We start from the raw sequence: 19,806 nt of genomic DNA, 5'->3' as shown, positions 1-19,806 counted from the left end.
CCCTTGTGGATCACCACGATTGTAGCCAGACGCTGGTCCAGCGGGAGGGAGCCCAGCGAGTGGGCCGCCAGGAACATTGCACGGAGGTGGGGCGCCAGTGTATCCGGTCGCAACTTGTACAACTCGATAGGGATACCATTCGGGCCCATGGCCTTGCCAGAAGCGACCGAACGTATGGCGAGGGCGATTTCGTCGGAGGTGGGAGCGGCGTCCAGCGACACCCTGTCCTCCCCGGAAAGGGACGGCAGCGCGATATCCCTGAGCAGGGCACGGGAATCCTCTTCAGAGCAGGAAGAGACCGGGGAATACACCTCGCGGAAATAATCCGCGAAACAGGAGACAATTTCTTCTGGCTCAGTTACACACACACCATCCGTTTTCTCAATCAGCGGGACCACACGATTCGCTCTCTCCTTTTTGTCCAACCACGCTATCAGTTTACCAGCCTTATCACCCACATCATACAGTCGCCCCTGTTGCTCCCTACTGAGGCCCCTGGCCGCCTCCGTGACGAGGGCCCTATAGGCCGCCTGCTTGAGTTGGAGGACATGTAGTGCAGCATCCGTCACCCCACCCTCTAGATTACCCTCCAATTCGGCTATTTCAGCCTCCACCCGGGTCACCTCCTCCCGCTCGCGCCTCCGGGCGTGGGAAATAAGGGATAGGGCCTCCCCTCTGAGAACTATCTTGAAGGCCTCCCACAGGGAGATAGCCGAAGGCACGGACCCCACATTCTCATCAAAATATCGCTGCAAGGATTTAATCAAGTCAGCGCGAATGGTGGGGTCGCGCAGGTACCAGGAATTGATTGGGACTACCCTACCCTCACCCCTCGGAAAGACATCGAAATGTAACAGGAGCGGGGAGTGATCTGAGATACCCCGTGCTAAATGGCGCACCTCTCCCACCCTCCCGACATAGGCCGCCGGGACAAGGACATAATCAAGCCGTGAGAGACTACCATGAGCCCCCGAGTGGAATGTGTACTGCAGCTGCGTGGGATGTTTTAAGCACCAGCAGTCTACCAATCCCAGTGTATACAAGAGGCCGGATAGCCATGCCTGTGCCCGGGGGAGGTCCCTAGGGGGGTGACGATCCACAGTCCCAGAAACCACCGCATTAAAGTCCCCCCCCACCACCAGAAGCCCCCCCGGAAGGCCAAGGAGGAGGCGCCCCAGGTCTGCAAAGGTGGTCGACTGCAGCCCCGGTGGGACGTATACTGACACAAAGACAACCACTTTGCCCTCCATTCTCCCCACCAAGACAGTGTAACGTCCCCTATCATCGTGGAGCACCTCATCAATTTCCAACGGGAGCGAGTTCTTTACCATGATGCCCACACCCCTTGAGCCTGACGTGAAGCCCGAGTGGGCCACTAGGCGGTAGCCACGCCGATTCATGGCACAGAAGGAATTGCCAATAAGGTGTGTCTCCTGCAGAAAGACTACATCGGGCGAGAGTCGCTTCAAAAACTGCAGGACCACACCTCGTTTGATCCTGTCCCCCAGTCCATTAACGTTCCAAGACAACAAAGTTAATTCCCTACCCCCCATCGTACACAGAAGCCATCATTCATCCCCCCGAGAGCACCTTAAAACCAACACAAAAATAAGTTTGCCTTGTGATAAAAACGAACAACACCCCATCCCTGCCCACCCACCCCAACAAAACTCCCCCCTCCCTGCACCCCTGCATGAGCCCAAACAGCCCCCCCAACGTGCAGTGTGCCTGTCGCCCCATAGATAGTTAAACTGACTAGACCCCCAGAGGAGGAGGGAGAACCCCCAAGAGACCCCACACAACCTCCATAGGAGGGGAACTTACACGAACAGACGCATGGTCAAAAATGGCATCAATTTCGTCCAGAGCGAGGCCTAATATTAGTCCCTCAGACCTGATCCGGCGAGCCCTCTCCCCCCACCGCTCCCCCCCCCGCCCCCCCGATCCCGATCCCCAGACAGAGTATCCAGCCAGTCCCCGGCCGCTTCGGGACGATCAAAAAAGTGTGTGCGACCATCCACCTCCACTCGCAGCTTAGCTGGGAAAAGCATGGCGTACTTGAGGTTTAGATCCCGAAGACGGCGTTTGACACCGAGGAAGCTCAGTCTCTGCTTCTGGACCGCTGGGGTGAAATCAGGATAAAAATTAACGTCCATATTTTCAAGTCTGACCGGTCCCTGTAGTCTGGAGGATTGCAGGATAGCGTCTCTGTCCCGAAAATTGAAAATCCGGGCAATGAGAGGCCTCGGAGGGGCTCCGACCTTAGACCTTCCCCCGGGAACCCTGTGGGCCCTCTCCACCGCGAAAAATTTACTCAGCCCTCGTGGCTGGAGATGAGTAACAATCAGGTCTTCCACGAATAGGTCCGCCGCCGCCTCCTCACGTCCCTCAGGCACCCCGATGATGCGGATGTTGTTCCTCCGGGCCCGACTCTCGGAGTCCTCCAGGCGGCGATCCATCAGCGCACTCGCCTGACTAAGCCGGCGCACCTCCGTTTGTAGGGCCGCCACATCTGTCGTAAGGCCCGATGCGGTGTGGGCCAAAGAATCGACTCGGTCGTTGGTCTTGGAAAGATCGGCCCTTACCAGGCCAACATCCACGAGGACCGAGTCGATCTTCTGCGCCAGTGTATCAAAACGCTGGCCCACCGAGGCCTTCATCTCGGCGATGGCGCCCATGACATCCCGCAGAGTCAGTATTCATAAGAAGGGGGGTCCCTAAGGATAGGATGGGTAGACAGGGGAAGAGGGAACAACGGAAACCTTCAGAGAGAAAAGACCCCACTGTCTACACTAAACTGATATCATTAAGCCCAAGGATGGGTCAAATCAAATAGAGTTAGGCCTCGGGCCGGAGCGAGTTCAAAGGAATCAAAGGAGCAAAGAAAATAAAAGAAACATATTTTATTGAGATAACAATGATCTGATAATGATTTTAACCAAAGATATATACAATGGTGATAGCTATAAAAACACAGTCCCACACAGAGACACAAACAAGCACACTATCATTCACACGACACATTCATATATGTGAAAAAACCAAAACAAATAGGTTCTTTATATATATAGTATTCTCCGCACATAAAACTTCCCATCCATATTGGAAACGGGCTGATCAGGTCCCGTTTGGTGGGAATAGTTAAAGTTCTTCCAATGGGCCCACCAGGGCAGGAGCCAACGCACGTTTCGGTGTAAACTACACCTTCATCAGGGCAACGACGATGTGCGGTGTGTGGGACAACACAGAACGGGTCACGGAGAAGATGAAATACACTATAATCCTAGTTCAAATTTAGGGTGCTGCAGTCAGATGAGGCAGATGTCCGGTTCGTCGATGGTGTGGATAATCGTTGATGAATACGGTACTCAAACGAAAGTCAATTCCAGCAGGATGAATGCGGTGGTATCAAGTCCGAATGGCGAAGATCTTCGCCATTCGGACTTGATACCACCGCATCAACGATTATCCACACCATCGACGAACCGGACATCTGCCTCATCTCGTTTTTTCTCGCAACCCCCCCCAATTGCTGAGTCTCCAAGAATCTGCCTGTGGACTATTCGCGTACCACTGGATTGGACCACCAGCCAAAGAAATACCCCCTGGGCTGGACTTACATAATCTGGGGACCTACCACTGATAGGCCGAATGGGGTTGGCCCTTTGACTGCAGCACCCTAAATTTGAACTAGGATTATAGTGTATTTCATCTTCTCCGTGACCCGTTCTGTGTTGTCCCACACACCGCACATCGTCGTTGCCCTGATGAAGGTGTAGTTTACACCGAAACGTGCGTTGGCTCCTGCCCTGGTGGGCCCATTGGAAGAACTTTAACTATTCCCACCAAACGGGACCTGATCAGCCCGTTTCCAATATGGATGGGAAGTTTTATTTGCGGAGAATACTATATATATAAAGAACCTATTTGTTTTGGTTTTTTCACATATATGAATGTGTCGTGTGAATGATAGTGTGCTTGTTTGTGTCTCTGTGTGGGACTGTGTTTTTATAGCTATCACCATTGTATATATCTTTGGTTAAAATCATTATCAGATCATTGTTATCTCAATAAAATATGTTTCTTTTATTTTCTTTGCTCCTTTGATTCCTTTGAACTCGCTCCGGCCCGAGGCCTAACTCTATTTGATTTGACCCATCCTTGGGCTTAATGATATCAGTTTAGTGTAGACAGTGGGGTCTTTTCTCTCTGAAGGATCCCGCAGAGTCAGATCCGTGGGAAGATCAGGAGCATCAGTAGGGCCCTCAGGGGACCTGCGTGGCACCTCGGGAGATCCCTTCTGGAGGGTATAGCGGTCCATGCTGTTGGACTGATGGACTGCGCCACGCCGGGTCGATTTTACCTTTGCCCGGTCACCATCTTGTTTCGTGGCCATGGTCCCAGTCTCCCGGTCGCACCAGCCACGTCGTGAAGCCGGTTCACGGGTTCCGGGGGGGGGCCACCTCAGATCTGCGGGGTGGATCCCAGCCGGCGGGCAGGCAGGGTCCCCCAGCGAGGCCACACCAACACACAAAGCCCCGCGACCCAACCTCGCAGAGACAGCAAGGAGGGTGCGAAAGCGAAAGTGAAAGTGCGGGGTACGCGAGTCGCCAAGCCCTGCCCGCCGCTGTTGTTCACTTTGGCTCCGGATCACCCCACAGCTCAAATCCGGGGTTCGGCGAGGAGAAGGCCGCAAACCTCGATCGGTGCTCCCGCCGGTGTCCGAGGTCCGATTTGGAAGCGGAAAACGGGTGCCACCTCAGCTCAGGCTCACCAACACAGTCCCCTCATCTAGGACAGGATATTTTCAGGATAGTTGTAGGAGGTCGCGGAGGTCCTCGGGAGCCTCGCACCTACGCGGCCATCTTGGTTGCGCGCTAGGCTCCTCCCCTCATGATCCAAATTCTTAATTCCAAAGGTATTAACAGTCAAATCCCTGACCCAAACTACTAAATATCAGAATTCTGCCCCAAAGGCCCGTTTGGGTGCTATCACGACTTAATAGCTGGCCTTGTAATACAATACATTATTTAAAAACTGGTTCAGTGCTGAAAATACGGCACTCGTGGTGTCAATACCTTTGATTTCCCTACCCCACTATTTTCTGACATTCACTCCCTTCCAGATGGTCCACTACTTTCTCCTCTAAGCTTTCATCAGATGCTAAATGTGCCAGAAACACAGCATGTAACAAATATTAATCATTTCCACTCATTTACTCACATTGACCCACTCACTCATTAAACACCTATTTTCAACGGCCGCCCACCCATATGACGATGTACTAACAGACACATAAACTCATCCATCAAGTCACTAAGCACTTTCACCATTAAAAAGCCAGAAATATTGCCTTTTTCTCGTTTGCCGATGCTGTTCAGCATTGACAAAAATCATTGGCGAACTCAAAAGGCGAAATGTGGAGGCCTTGCCAATGTTTGTTTCTTGTTATCGATCTGTTTTGTCTGTTTCAATGTGTATTACTCGCAAGTCACAAGAAGTGTAACCTTTCCTACCAAGTGTGTATGGAGACTTTATTCATCATTTCCCGGCCAGATGAGATTGTCTTTACAGGAAATTGTTCAAGTCTACATTAGGTTGGTCTTAGACAACAGAGACACCTATGCATACTGCTGCTAGGCCCAGTGCAATTTTAATATTGATAATATTTTTTAATTAGCAATCTTCAACCACAAGGGATGAACATATTTGCATTTAAACATCATAAGTGTTAGGTCAACCCAGAGTTCCTGGTAATCCCAGCATGCAACAGAAGGTAAAATACCTCGGGGCAGATGTAGCAACATTGCATTTTGCGAGTCTTTAATAGCGAATGTTACCGATTCGCTATTAAGAACTCGCAAAATGCAATGTATCTACGTTTCGCAATTAAAATAGCGATTCCTATGCATTCCTTATTTGCGACTGGCAAATTGCGAGTCGCAAATAAGGAATGGCTTCCCATTAATTTCTATGGGCCAAGAGGCTCATATAAATGAATGGGAATTGCATGCGCAATTTGCGAGTACCCAAAAGGTACTCGCATTTTTCTAAGTGCCATTTCAAGGGTGCAAGGGTGCCAAAAGGACACCCTGTTGCACCACTGAAATGTACATGTGGTGCACATACATGCCCTTAGGGCATGTATGTGCGCCACATGTGCACACATGCACATTTCAGGGGTGCAACAGGGTGTCCTTTAGGCACACTTGCACCCTTGAAATGGCACTTAGAAAAATGCAAAAAAGTGAATTTTTCTAGGAAATCGCAATTTACCACCAACTTGAAGTTGGTGGTAATTTGCGATTCCTTAAGGCCAGATGGCAAATTTTGGGTGTTTTCAGAATTCCATTTAAGGAATCGCAATTTGCGATTCCTTAAATGCATTTGCAAAATAGGGTATCGGAAATTCTGCGATTCCTTATTTTGCTAAGGCCTTTTGAGATGATACATCCCAAAAGGCTTGTTTCCGTTCGCAAACGGGCCGATTCTGTGAATTGGCCCGTTTGCGAACGGAAAAACCCTTGATACATCTGGCCCCTAGCTTCTTCTGTCCTACAAGGGTCCAATAAGAACTATCTGTGGAACAAATTCTAGGCTTTGCGAGTGAGGTGTGTGATTTAGAAAATATATGCAAGTGGGCATTTATCTTGGGGGATATCTGACCTATATGCCAACTGTCCTTCCACCTCCCATCTCTTGATTTCCAATTGAGCTTAGAAGTGGTGGGGGATAGGATTCTGTACATTGTAGAGACCAAATGCCCATGAGAGGACAGACCAGCTAAGATGTGTGTGTGATCTGGCTTCACAATATGCACCAGTCTGCATAAGACTACATTTAGGTTTAAAAAACTGTAAAAATCTAGATTGCTTAAGGGAGAAGTTACTTTGATATTTTTTTAAACCTCACCTTACTTTTGTGTAATCCATACGAGTCCACGATTAGTCTCTGTAAAGGTTCCCCTGGGATGAATGTCTAGATGTTTGTCAGATACCTTTGGCTTCGGAGTGCTGAGGCATTTAACTATTGTAAGAGCTTTCACTAACCTACTCTATCACCTAGTAGTAACAGTAGCCAGCCATGATATTCATCAGGTTGTCCAGCTTATAAACACTACAACCATGCATTCTGCAGTTCCCATTTGAGAAGTAGGTAAGTGCTGTCATGTAAGGCCTAATCTATTACCCAGTTTACTGGCACTGTAAAATAGTAGAGTTCCTAATTTCTGGCCAGTTGTCACCAACTCAAAAAATGCACTTAGTTGTGGATCACTCGATGGAAGCTGTTACTGTCAGTTATTGAATGTAGGCTAGGTTTACTTAGAGGTATTTCCACTAATTGGCACCACACCATATACTGTCTAGGTCAACTCATTGTGTTGAAACTAACTTCAGGTCCCACTGTCAGCATAACCCTTATCACATACACTGTCAATAATCTCAATTTTTTGAGAGAAAGGGATCGGGGTCTTATTTCAGCTACAGTGCCACAGATTCCGTCTGCATGTGATTTTCATTAGAGCATTTAGTTGACATCGTCATTGATACCCCCTGCAACGTGTATCCTGCATAGTTTAACACCTGGTACAAAGGTTAACAGTGACTGCCAATGCCTGTAGTTGAGGGACTATACATAACAGTATTACTATTACTCACTTCAATGGTACATAATTTACGAAATTGGGATTGTGATTGAGGAAGCTGAATACCCTTATCAAGTAGCAACCCCAATCCCTATCAGGGTGAACCACAAAAGTCAGTAAATTAGCCGGTGCTTAACCCTCCGCTTGCTTGGCACAAAAGCAGTCAGGCTTAACTTAGAAGCAATCTGATAAGTATTTATGCAGCACTCTAACAGTAATAAAGTGAATACATAACACAAGAAAAATCCTGCACCAATTTAGAAGAATAGGGTAAAGTTTGATAAATATTTTGAGACCAAAATTACAAAAAAAATGCAATCAGTAGAACCAGAGATATGAAATGTTTACTTTTAGGTAAGTATAGTGCATAAAAGCACAAAGCGCCACTCATGGCCATCCATTCATGCTAGATCGGGGGGAAGTCACAAGTTCAGATTGACTGCGATGCAGCACGGCCCAGATACAGGGTCCAGGTTAACTTCTTAAAGTCCAGCGCGAAAACCTATTCACGGTGGTGGAGGCCGTGAGGAGAGTGTCGTGGATGGTCGCTGCTATAGCGCGGAAGCAGCAAGACTGGCCTCAAGCAGCAGAGCAGGCCTCTTAGGGTACAAAGCAAGCATCAAACAGCACGGCAGTCCTTTGAGGTACAAAACAGGTCTCAAGGAGCACAGTAGTTTACTAAATTACAGTGCAGTTCAACCCTTCTGGGGGTCTTCCGCAGGTCCAGGAGTGAATTAAATAGTTGGTCTGATGGTTCAAAATGTATACCTGGTGCCAGCTTTTGAAGTGGGAGAAACCTCTAGACCTCCCCTCACCTCTTCTTATGGAATTTCTATCCTCCCTGCCCAGGCTCCAGGAGGTCTAGGGTGACAAAAGACTAGTGTCAAGTTTTCTTTGAGTGTGCTGAGGCTGCCCCTTTAAAATGTAATCCTGGCAGTATGGCCAAACCTGTCAACATCTAGTCCCCCTTTGTCTCACTGTCTGGAAGGAATACGCAAAAGCCAACTGCCAACTATTCAGAATCATGTGACCCAGGACACAGACGGAAGGCACCAAATGGTTAGGACAAGAAAATGGCAACTTTCCAAAAGTGGCATTTTCAGTATTGTGACTTAAAATCGGACTTTACAATCAACAAGGATTTTAAATTACAATTCTTTTGATATCAAACTTGAATTTTCTACCCATTTCCAATCAAATGTTAGCACTTGTTAAATGTAATAAGGCAACTCAATGTTATCCTATGAGAGAGGTAGGCCTAACAGTAGTGAAAAACAAATTTGCTAGTTTTTCACTACCAGGACATGCAAAACGTAAGCATACAGATCCAACTTTTTAAATATACTGCACCCTGCCCTATGGGCTGTGTAGGACCTACCATAGGAGTGACTTAAATGTTTTAAAATAAGGAGGTTTCAAGCTTCGTAAAAGGTTTATTTTGCTAGGTCAAATTAGCACTTTAAAACTGCGCAAAGATTTCAATGGCAGGCCTGAGACTTGTTTTAAAGAGCTACGTAAGTGGGTGGAACAATAAGTACTGCAGGCCCACTAGTTGTATTTAATTTACAGGCCCTGGGCACATGTTGTACCACTTTACGAGGGACTTTTAAGTAAATTAAATGTGCCAGTTAGGTGTAGGCCAATGTTACCATGTTATAAGGAGTGAGCACAGGCACTTTAGCACTGTTTGACACTTGTAAAGTGCACAGAGTCCTAAAGCCAACAAAAACAATTTTCAGCAGCAGGAGGTGAGTAGGCAAATAGGTTGGGGAAGACCACCCGAAGGGCTGTCAGCTCTAACATGCCTCAAAAGGACTAAGTTACGTTGCTGGGATTCGAACTTATAACAAAAACATTAAGTAGGCCTTTGAGTAAAATTAAACAAATCTTAATTTGGATATTTATTTTTTGAGAAGTCACAGCTATTGCCAACAGAATCCATTTAACTTCTGTCCTAACTGTACTCATTTGGTGCTAGCCCTAAACTGTAAAGCTTATCATTTGTTCGTCTAGACTGCATTGCTCAGATGCATTGTAGTGGTAAAATTCACAAAACAAAAAACAATACCTATATAAACATTGGCAAATTATTTCATTTCCATACAACAGTTTGAACAATAGAGAGTTATCAGTAGATGAAACTCTATATTTTTTGGGTTCAAAGACTTTAAAATCAATTTCAATGATATGACAAGTTGCTGTCATTGATTTCATAAAACAACTTTGCAGTATAGAACGTTTACTTTACTAGCTCTGTATCTGGATAGTGTAAGGCATGTGTCATTCTTCCCAATGCAATATTTAATTGGAAACTGTAGACTTACATTCATTTACTTCTTATTCATTCTACTAGCCTGAGGGCACATATTGCAATGATCATTTGCTGTCAGAAAAAAACATGCCTCTGATAAGCGATCAATAGGAGTTCAAACATGCAGATGTGTTTAAGAGTGTTGGAAGTTTGCACTTTCTGCAGGTTTTGCTTTTTTGCTGAAACCTACTTTTGCTGTGCACTTTCCCTTGCTAACCAGTGGTAAAGTGCTTGCACTCCTCCTTCCCACATGGTTGAATTTGAATACACCTTATTGGGTTATTTAATTAGCCAGTAAATTAAAAGCTACCAGCGGACTATAGCTTTCAATGTGCCATTCAGTACAATATGTCATCAGGCTGACCATTGTAGCTTGTGCATCCACTTTTTAAACTGCAAATTCGATCCGTCAAATTACCTCTTTTGACAGGCCTAAAACTTCCTTTTATATGTTTATGTCACCCTTAAGTAGGCCTTATTGCCCATAAGGCAAGATTCATGGTATTTTAAAGTGGGAGATGTAAAAGTTTAATGTTTAACATGTCCTTAAAGCAACTAGCACTTCAAAGCTATTTTCACTGTAGCAAGGCTGGCTGCACCATAGGAACACACTGGGATGCAATATTAAATATTAATACTGTATCTCGGGGAAGGACCTAGCTAGAAAAATCATTAAACAACAATTTTTAATAGTTATTAAAAAAATCCAGTTCAATGGTGAAGCCAGATCGTTTCTAAATATTACGGAAAAGAAACTTTTAGAAAGTTACCTTTACCCTGCCTGAAGTCCATGGAAGCCAGCCAGCAATTAGCATTTGAATAAGCGTGAATGAAGTGTAAACGTGCTCCCAGAAGCCACAATAGGCGGACCTGAATGGGCAGAGATTACCATTCTGAACCTGATAGAATATGCATGGTGGGCTGTAAGGAATCTTTTTGCCATTAAAGTTTTAAATCTTGCTTCAATGTCACCACCTGCTTGACAGTTCTGCTGGGGTTTTTCATATGACACTTGGGGTGCACTTCAGCGAGGCCTTCCCTGTTATAGGCAAATGTTAGCTAACACTTGGGCAGGTCCCTTCTTTTGTCTCCCCAGCCAGACAGGCCCCAAGCATGTTGTGCCTCTTTTTGACATTACAGTGTGAAAGCCTTTTTGACAGGTTTGTTGGGGTTACTTACAACCTTTTGGGCACACTTCTAATGAGAGAAACAGGATGCCATAACAGTTTGTAATTATCTACTCTCTGGTTGCTAAAAACTCAGCTTTTGCTCTACCAGAATTCTGTCTCTAATGCTGTTGTGGGTACAGGACTTGCCTCAACTGGATTTTAGTGTTAAATGTGGAAGGGCACTAAGATTTTCATACTACACTCCCCACATCCGCCCCAGCCCTCAGAGCTGAAGTTTAATGTAGCTGAAAATTTCAGCCATCTTGTAACCTAGTTGGTGTATTTGACCTGCGGTTCCATTGCGGTCAGCGTCAAATTGTACAGAGGTCCTCGTCTACTGCAACCTTTCTCTATCATTGGCAATTTGCGCTTCTTGGCGCTATTTATACTCAAATACTTTATCACATTTTACTCTATTTTCTGAATTAATTTTGAGATTTTAATTATTTTGCACTTTGACTTTGCACTGCATACATACTTTACTTTAAATTAAGCCTGTCTGCTCTGTGCCATAGCTTCCAGGGGGTTGAGCTCAGGTTTATTTAGTGACTTTAGTGTTCCACCCTGTAACAGATTGTGATAATTACTTGAGGTGGGTACAGACCCCCCTCAACTAATAGCCCAGTGTCATCCAAAGAGGGGTATGCCATTGTCTTCAGGAATGCACATAGGCTGACCCTGCAATGGGAATGAAAGGAAACAGGAGAATGCAGCCAGTTTGCTGTGCTCAGCCTCAAACATTGTTATTGATGGTTTAATTTTTGGCAAAAGGATAAAATACACTTGTCATTTTCAGTTGTTGATCAAAACGCTATTTGATTAATTCCATCAACGTTCCTTTAATTTACCAAAGTTTGTGTGAAAGCTTCAATTTCTGATACTTTATCTCCACAGATATTTTTATACATTTATTTTGTTGATCCCTGCAACTGATTAAAAAAAAGTAAGTGTATCAATTTAACTTCAAATAATCACCTTTGTGAAAGATCTTTTGTTTTCTCTTCTTTGCAGGTGACGCTGATTCCGACACACGACTCCGAAGTGATGAGGGAATGGTACCAAGACACTCATGAGAAGCAGCAGGATCTCAACATAATGGTACTCGCTAGCAGCAGCACCGTTGTTATGCAAGACGAATCATTCCCTGCTTGTAAGATTGAACTGTAAGATGAAACACATCAACCATCCACCCGCCACATTGAACTTTGTTTCCAGAAATCAGCTAGTTTATGAAAACATCCTTTTCTAAATATACAATCAACCTAATTCTACTGCTGGTCATGGACTTATATACCTGCAAATGCTATGCCGTCTGATGGTGGCGCAAGTCACTCATGGTTCCTCAGTCTTTGCTCTGCGCTGATGCGCGTAACGTAGAGCCCACCAGAGGGTTCACACTGCTGCTGAATTGCAAACGATCAAGGTTCATCAATGCTGAAAATTTGGAAGCCATGCACTAACAAAACCCCCACGGACCTGAGACTATCCGACTGACAGTATAAGAGCGAGAGAGAGGGTGGGAGGGCAGAAGGAGACTAGAAAGTAGGCATATATTCATTTAACAGCACTAGATATGTAGAAGATGCCACATGTACGTGAAAGCTAATTTTAATTTTGATTGGGCCAAGCTGGTGTGGAAAAGTCTTCATTTTTCGAAGCGTGGTTGGTTGAAAATAGGAATTTCTGAATGGACATTAGCTCTGAAATGGCATTAGACGCCAGCTGCTTAAACTTGAACTATGTTGACTGATGTCACCAACAATACTGATCGTAGGCTGAAGCACGCATGTAGTTGAACCCTTTTTTAGAAACCTCATATTATTCTTTCAACATGCTAAATCAAATGTTTGTCTAAGGCATGCTCCCAATGAAGGATCACCAAACCTAACCTAAATTGTCCAGCCCCTGCATGTGTAAACGCTCTATCATGAGAACCAGTTCATAGAAGCAAAATACCAAAGCAGTTGGGAGTACTTACAGTAGACATTTTGCCTTAGAAAGTCACTTGAATGTACAAAGATTCTTGATGCACTTATTTTTTTAATGTGAGATGGCAAGGGTGCAAACCAACAGTTTAGAAACACGGGTGCACCAGTAAGAGACTTGTGTGTGTGTGTGCATGTGCTTATTTTATTGGTTTATCCATGTCATGCTACAGTATGGGTAGTTTAACTCTACAGCGGTGCATTTGGTCAGCTGCGAAAAAGTAACAGAGCTCTTCTACAGCAAATGGTAGAATGGTATGAAATACATTTTAAGAGTTCCTATTTTACCTTTTTGTATATGTTTTGTTTAAATTTCTTTTTTCTTTCATTGATATAGGCTGAAAGTTTGTAATATATGAGGGATATTTTTTACATCCGATTATTATTTTAAAAGGTCATGTTTTATTTGCTGCTGGGCTTTTTATGTATCTTATTTCTGATCTGGGAATTTTTTTATTTACAAGCGCAAAAATATGTAATCCATTTTTGTGGAATTGGATATAATGTCATACAGCCAGATTAATTAAAAAAATAAAATAATATTCAGCCATTGATTATGGCAAGAAAAGGGATTATGGTCTAGGTTGCTGGTCAGAACAGTAAGACTTTGTTCAAGTCATTGTTTTAGAAGGTTTTGTTAAGGAAACATTCTTACACCTTGTGGGATTTCTTATATACATTGTTGCTTAAGGTAGAAAATATAAGAAATCATTTAATTAACGTAGGGTGGGTGTTCTGATTCCTAAAACATGATACAGGTGGGTATATTATGGCCCAGAGTAAATCTGCTGTATGGCCTCAATTTTGGCTACAGTCTGCTAGATGTCAGTATAGCACTAAAGGAAGACAACCTCCAATCATATGGAGGTTTACTTTCTGAACAGCACTGAAGTAGTTTACATTTGTAAATGCTATACTTGTGAATGGTAACCTTGTTTATTTTAAACGTATTTAATTAATTTCTTTAATTTAACATTGTACGTTTTTTTCTAAATATTCACAATCATATGTTTGCACTATGAATGTTTCCAAAGTGTTTTTATTGTACTTTTACAAACAATGTCCTGTAAGTTTGGAGTTGTTTGAATTATTTAATGCTGTGAATTATACTTCTGAATGATAATTAGATGAAAACAGGTTTACTTTTGATTTTGTTAGGAGTTATATTTATTACTTTCGCTTTAAAAGCAGCAAAACCTTTTGCCATGACAGAATCATACATAGTTTTATTTAGTTAGGTCACTTGTTATTTTTAAATTTATTTATGTTGAATTTGTATTTTTTAAATAGAACTGCCAAGTTTTGACATGAGTAGTAGGTTGTAGGGAATCTTATTGAACATGTTACCATTTCCACCCTCCTTTGAATTAGAAAGTAATGTTAAAGTGAAAAGGTTTTCATGACTCTAGAAAACATATACTTTATCAATGGTATTATGCCGACTTTACATAGGATCTACCAATGCAAGCCAGTTTCTGCTGCTGTCGCGTTCAAACTATCTGTATCCAGGCAGTGTAAAGAACCCACAAAACTATCTATGAAATTATTTTGAAGTCAGCAGTTAGACATCAATCAAAACAGTTAACAGTCTTTAAATCTAAATATTGCTGCCCAAAAAAAGGTTTGCCTAAATTATATTTCAAATTCAAATTTTCAAATATATTTATTTATGCTAGTTAGTTAAAACCATTGCATAAAACACCATGTTAAAAGCAGAATATTTAATAATGTATGCTTCTGATGGCAGTGGTTGGCGAATGATATACAACTGTCATCATTTGCTGACAACATAGTTACTATCAAGTATTTAAAAATGTCATGCCTTATGTGCACACATTAGCTCATAGAAGTTTTAAAACATTGTTCAACGTTAATGCAATATTGCAGCTTAGTGTTTTGCCTGTGTGCTGCAAACATAGGTGGAGCAAAAACTCAATATACGCAGTCTCCTAATAATGCATAACTCAGGCGTACATTCTTGTGGTGTTACCAGTGACTGCACACACTTCAGGTTGACAAATAATTGGCCAGGATGGTGCAATTTATAAGCTTTCGAAGTAGCACAGATCACTTTATAAGAAGGGTGTGAGACTTCAAAAGATTATACCATGAGGTCCAATTAAAGGAATAAACCCCTGTACTTCTGTATGTTTAGACTGGGCTAATACGGCAACAATGATACCCTTCGAGTATGTCTTGCATGCATACACTAACACATACACTAACAACTGAATTGTTAAATATATTATTTGCAATAGCACTCTATCAAGCTACCAGCTCCACATAGAATAAACAAAATAATCAAAAGACAAACCATGCTATTGGTAATGCATTGATCTGCAATGTGCCCAATTACCTTGTCCATACTATCAAGTCACAAATCTCCATTTACAAATATTGAGCCACTAATGATTAAATATGCAGCTACTTTCACAAACCAATGAACATCCCCTCAAAAGGCTGTTGATTTTACTTTAGGAACATAAAGGAAGAAAATTCTTAAGAAAAGTCAACGAGCCATCTTTGTCTACCAAGTATAGAATGTTGGCGTTAGTGGTTAAATGGTTTTTATCAATTGAAGTGCACATGTTATATAGTATTTCAGTATCTAGTTTCAGATCCCAAACAATGAATATTGGTGTAATTGTAAATAGGGATTAGACATGCCACAGTATTTTGAAATTTTATGATAGCACAGCTCCACCAAATGATGTTAGAGTGCTTTACAGTGAACAGTTAGAAATATATCTAACCATAAAGAACAAAGGGATGTATGAGATATTAGAAAGGCATTATCGAGATTTCCTAGACTCCAGTGCAAGTTAAAAAACCCACAGAAAATAGGAATCTTTGTGAAATTTTCTGAACAAAAGAAGGGAGGTTCTTATGTGGACTGGCACTGAGTTCTGCAAGCTAGTTGAAGTGCCAATAAAAGACGGAGTTAAGAGCAATGGGCACTTCTGCTTGGTATACATGGGTGCAGGTCTGGGACTATGGTGCCTATTCACATTATTGGTATTATTAATCAGCATGTTTATTGTGACTTTCATGGCCTAAAATCTACAGATAGTTTTAAATATACAGAAAGGCAGATGGTAACAATGCATACATAATAGAAATATTCATCACATGTGAAATAAAATAAATATGTTAACTTAAGTTCATTAGGATGATGGATTTTCATTTTAGTAATTGAAATTAGAAAATGCAAATTAACTAGTAAAGTAACTGACCCAGTGTGCAAACTTATATGACAATTTGAGCATCTCAGTTTCTCTTTGTCTTGTTAAAAATGTTAATTATTTATAAGAGACTGAGCCAAAATTCACATTTTGAGACAAATACGTTTATCAATCAAGGAAGTGACACACTTGGTTTATTTCATTGTGGAGCATGGAAGATAGTCTAGACATCGTATGAGGATTATCCTAAATTGAAGAGAAGGGGCTAGTTGCAAAACTAATCTTAATTTCAAGCTCCCTAAAAGAATATAACACTGAATTTCACGAGGTACAGTACATATCTGGAAATGGTCTACACTAGCCCTAACAGAATACGAACTTTGTGAAGCGCAGTTGACCAATGGTATATTGTAACTTTACCCAGAAATGTCAGTTTTAGTGGCCTTATTGTTTCTGAAATGCTGTCATATGCATGCCAGTCTACAATCAGTAGTCACCGAAGACAGTCATCAGCTACATTTGAGAGGGAAAATAATGCCTGACTGTAGCATCTGGAATAGCATGTCTGTATGAGAGCGCGATTGTATAATGGAATTTGTCGAAATACAGATGAACAAAGCCACAGAAGAAGGAGAAATAGTGCAACACGGTTACCATGTCAGGCTGATCAAATGTATCTAAAGCTTAAATAATTTGTGTGACTGTTAAAAAAACAACATTATGCGAACAAAAAACGCCGACCAAGACGTTTTGAAACAGAAGAACGCTTCTCTGCACTGCTCCAGCTTCAGGCTCCCGACTGCAGGAGCTGCGCATAGCCTTCAACCAAGCCTGGGTGTTGTAAATCACCAGATCCCAATGGCAGCTGTGAAGTATGCTTAAACATTTTTGCATGCATCCATGTATCTTGCCACGTATGGAAAGGAAGAGTCTTGTTGCTGGCCGAGAAGCACCTCACAGTCCTCTCTCTTGTTCTGAATGGTGTTTGTGTCAGTCTGCAGCTGTGTATGGTATTATGTCTTATAACCTTGCATCACCTTTAGTCTACTAAGTCATATCTAATGTAGAGAAATAGTTTCCAGTGAGAGTATTATGTAGTGCTTTTATGATATTTGTGTGCAATACCCCTCTCCCATGGAGGGTATTTGATGTTACGAAAACAACCCCAGTTCCACAATAAAATACTCAAGTGGTAACATGGCGATATTGTGAGGCTTTTTTGTCTATGCATGCATGAATGTTCTCTCAACTGACCCAGAAGAATCTGCTGGTCTACCAGATGGTACCGCATAAAGCAACCAGGAGATGGTACAAAGCCAATTAACCTGAAATGCTTCCTTTATACACTCTGAACACATCTACTACTGTAGTATCTGAGGGGCTAAGTTTGTTAGTGACGTCCTCATGCAAATGAATGTGCTCAGCTGTAGGTTGTTAGTATAGTGTATCTGCCAAATTTCCTATGACCCATTGCTCCCAGATGTATCCCGAAAAAAAGTATGCCCCATTTGTGTGGGTGTGCCTTGCCTTGCCTTGCCTTGCACCTGCAATAGGACACGGCACAAAATGCAACATCGACACATCATATTTTCCACTCAGAGCCAACCCTTTTTTGCATTTGGATAGCTGTGGATTTTGGGCCATCTTTCACCCTAGGAAACCAATCAAATTTTCACATTTCTGAGGGAGTCCAGGGCAGTGTGCCCTTACAAACCTCATACTTTGGCTAAAACCACACATTTTCCTCTTGCCCACATAACTCAGCTACCCCTATCACTTATCCCTCCAAAAAGTTTTTAGGGCCATGTATGTCTCAGGCTCTTAGCTCACTCACACACGTAGGGTACCATTTTTTAATGAGGAGACATGGGGATGCTGAGTGGTGGTAAATATTTGTATCCATAAACATAAAGTGTACATTGAGTCCTGGAATGCACAAACTTCATTCATGTGTTTTTCTTTTTTTGTGAAGAAATTCTTTATTCAAGTCTTCTTCAAAATTATCTGTTTTTTCAATGTAGCCAACGCGTTTCTCTTCGCTACAAGACACTTCTTGAGGGCAGGGCTTACTCCGTTGTTAATGCCCAACGACCACATCACAGCAATCATACATTTTTCTTAGTCTCTAAAGAATCTGTATTTAATGGAAAGTTATTGACATCTATTCAAGACATTTATGTAAATTTTGCTTTCCCCATATGATCAATATGGCTTAATTCAAAGTGTCTCATATTGCTGTATAGGAATCCCGGTCAGGGGCTCATTTTCTAATGCACATGTATAAAGTCTATGTTGGTATCTGAGATCTACAAATGGTGAGCAGCCCTTGTGTGTACGAGCAGTTCAAAAACCGTTCGTACACACAACGCGCTGCTTGGAAAATGTTGGGATCCCCGCAGATTACTGAACTTTTCATCAGAATAGTGTGTAAAATGTGTGTTTCTAGCCAAAGTTTGAGGTTTTCAAGGGCTTCTGGGTAGGAAAGCCTCTTGACATTCATGTAAGTCACACTACCTTGGAACCCCCACACTCCTCAGCTGTCTGGTTTTAAATAAATGTGCGAGTTGAACTATAGAGTGCTCTGCGGTGTCTGTCCCATCCCCTGTTATGTGGAGTGCTATGACTGTAAAGCACTTGGCAAACAGTGAACAGAATAACTACCAGATTTTTGACGGAGGATGATTATTGCAAGCAGGCCACAAATATGACCCATGTGTGTAGTGCTGGATTAATGTTCTGTGTGTCTCTCGTACCTTAATTACCTGCCTTCTACCTATGGGATATCTTTATGACAGCATTCCAAGGCTTCGCTTTTCCTACCTGTCCTGACTAAAACAGTATATATGCAAAGTGAACATTCAGTAACACCTCATGTGGCAGCCACCTGAGGCTCAGGAGGTGTGTCTTTCATGCACCTTTAGTGCACTTGCTGTGCTAAATCCAACTCCTTCCAGTTTGTGGATGTAAGTTGGGGGTGTCCGATGATGCCTTCAGGACTTGGGCTACATTTCTCAAACTGTGTGAGGATATCTACCTTTGAAACTAAGATACCCATGCTGGGGAAGACTATCTAAGATTCCTATAGAGCACTTCAAAAACATCTAAGAGCTGTAGGTTTCGCCACACAGTGTAAACATTGACAGCATGGTGCATGTTCCGTTCATTGTTATGTGCAGTGCTGTGACTGTAATGCACTTGTTATACAGCGAACAGACGATCTACCACATTCTGATGGCGGATGGAGGTATCAAGCAGGCCATAAAGAAGACGAAGATGTGAATGACTGCTAGCCTAATGAAGTAGTGGCCTATGGAAGGTATGTATCCATGAACAACCATTAAAAGGTATATACTATCACTATGGCAACTCCACTTCAGTCAGCTTACCAAAACTTCACTTTTCTTATAGTAGAAAGTGAGGCAAGTTGAAAAGCATAGGCCTGACTGAGATGGGCGCTGGAGACAATAATGCACACTCTCCTGACTATTTCTTTGCTTATAGCAGACTTTGCAAC

General features: G+C 42.8%; 1 protein-coding gene across 1 annotated transcript in view; it reads left to right on the top strand.

Annotated features, from left to right (window-relative positions):
• MAP1B (microtubule associated protein 1B) overlaps positions 1 to 14,128 on the top strand; it is a 440,549-nt gene extending 426,421 nt beyond the window's left edge. The window contains exon 7 of the mRNA XM_085632354.1: positions 12,137 to 14,128. Within this exon, the coding sequence (XP_085488480.1) occupies positions 12,137 to 12,292 (156 nt within the window). The 3' untranslated portion in view covers positions 12,293 to 14,128. The remainder of the gene's footprint in view (positions 1 to 12,136) is intronic.
• The last annotated feature ends 5,678 nt before the right edge of the window (positions 14,129 to 19,806 follow it).

The sequence above is a fragment of the Triturus cristatus genome, chromosome 2_1 (genome assembly GCF_964204655.1).
Source record: "Triturus cristatus chromosome 2_1, aTriCri1.1, whole genome shotgun sequence".
NCBI lineage: Eukaryota > Metazoa > Chordata > Amphibia > Caudata > Salamandridae > Triturus > Triturus cristatus.
This window is presented reverse-complemented; position numbering and strand designations above follow the sequence as displayed.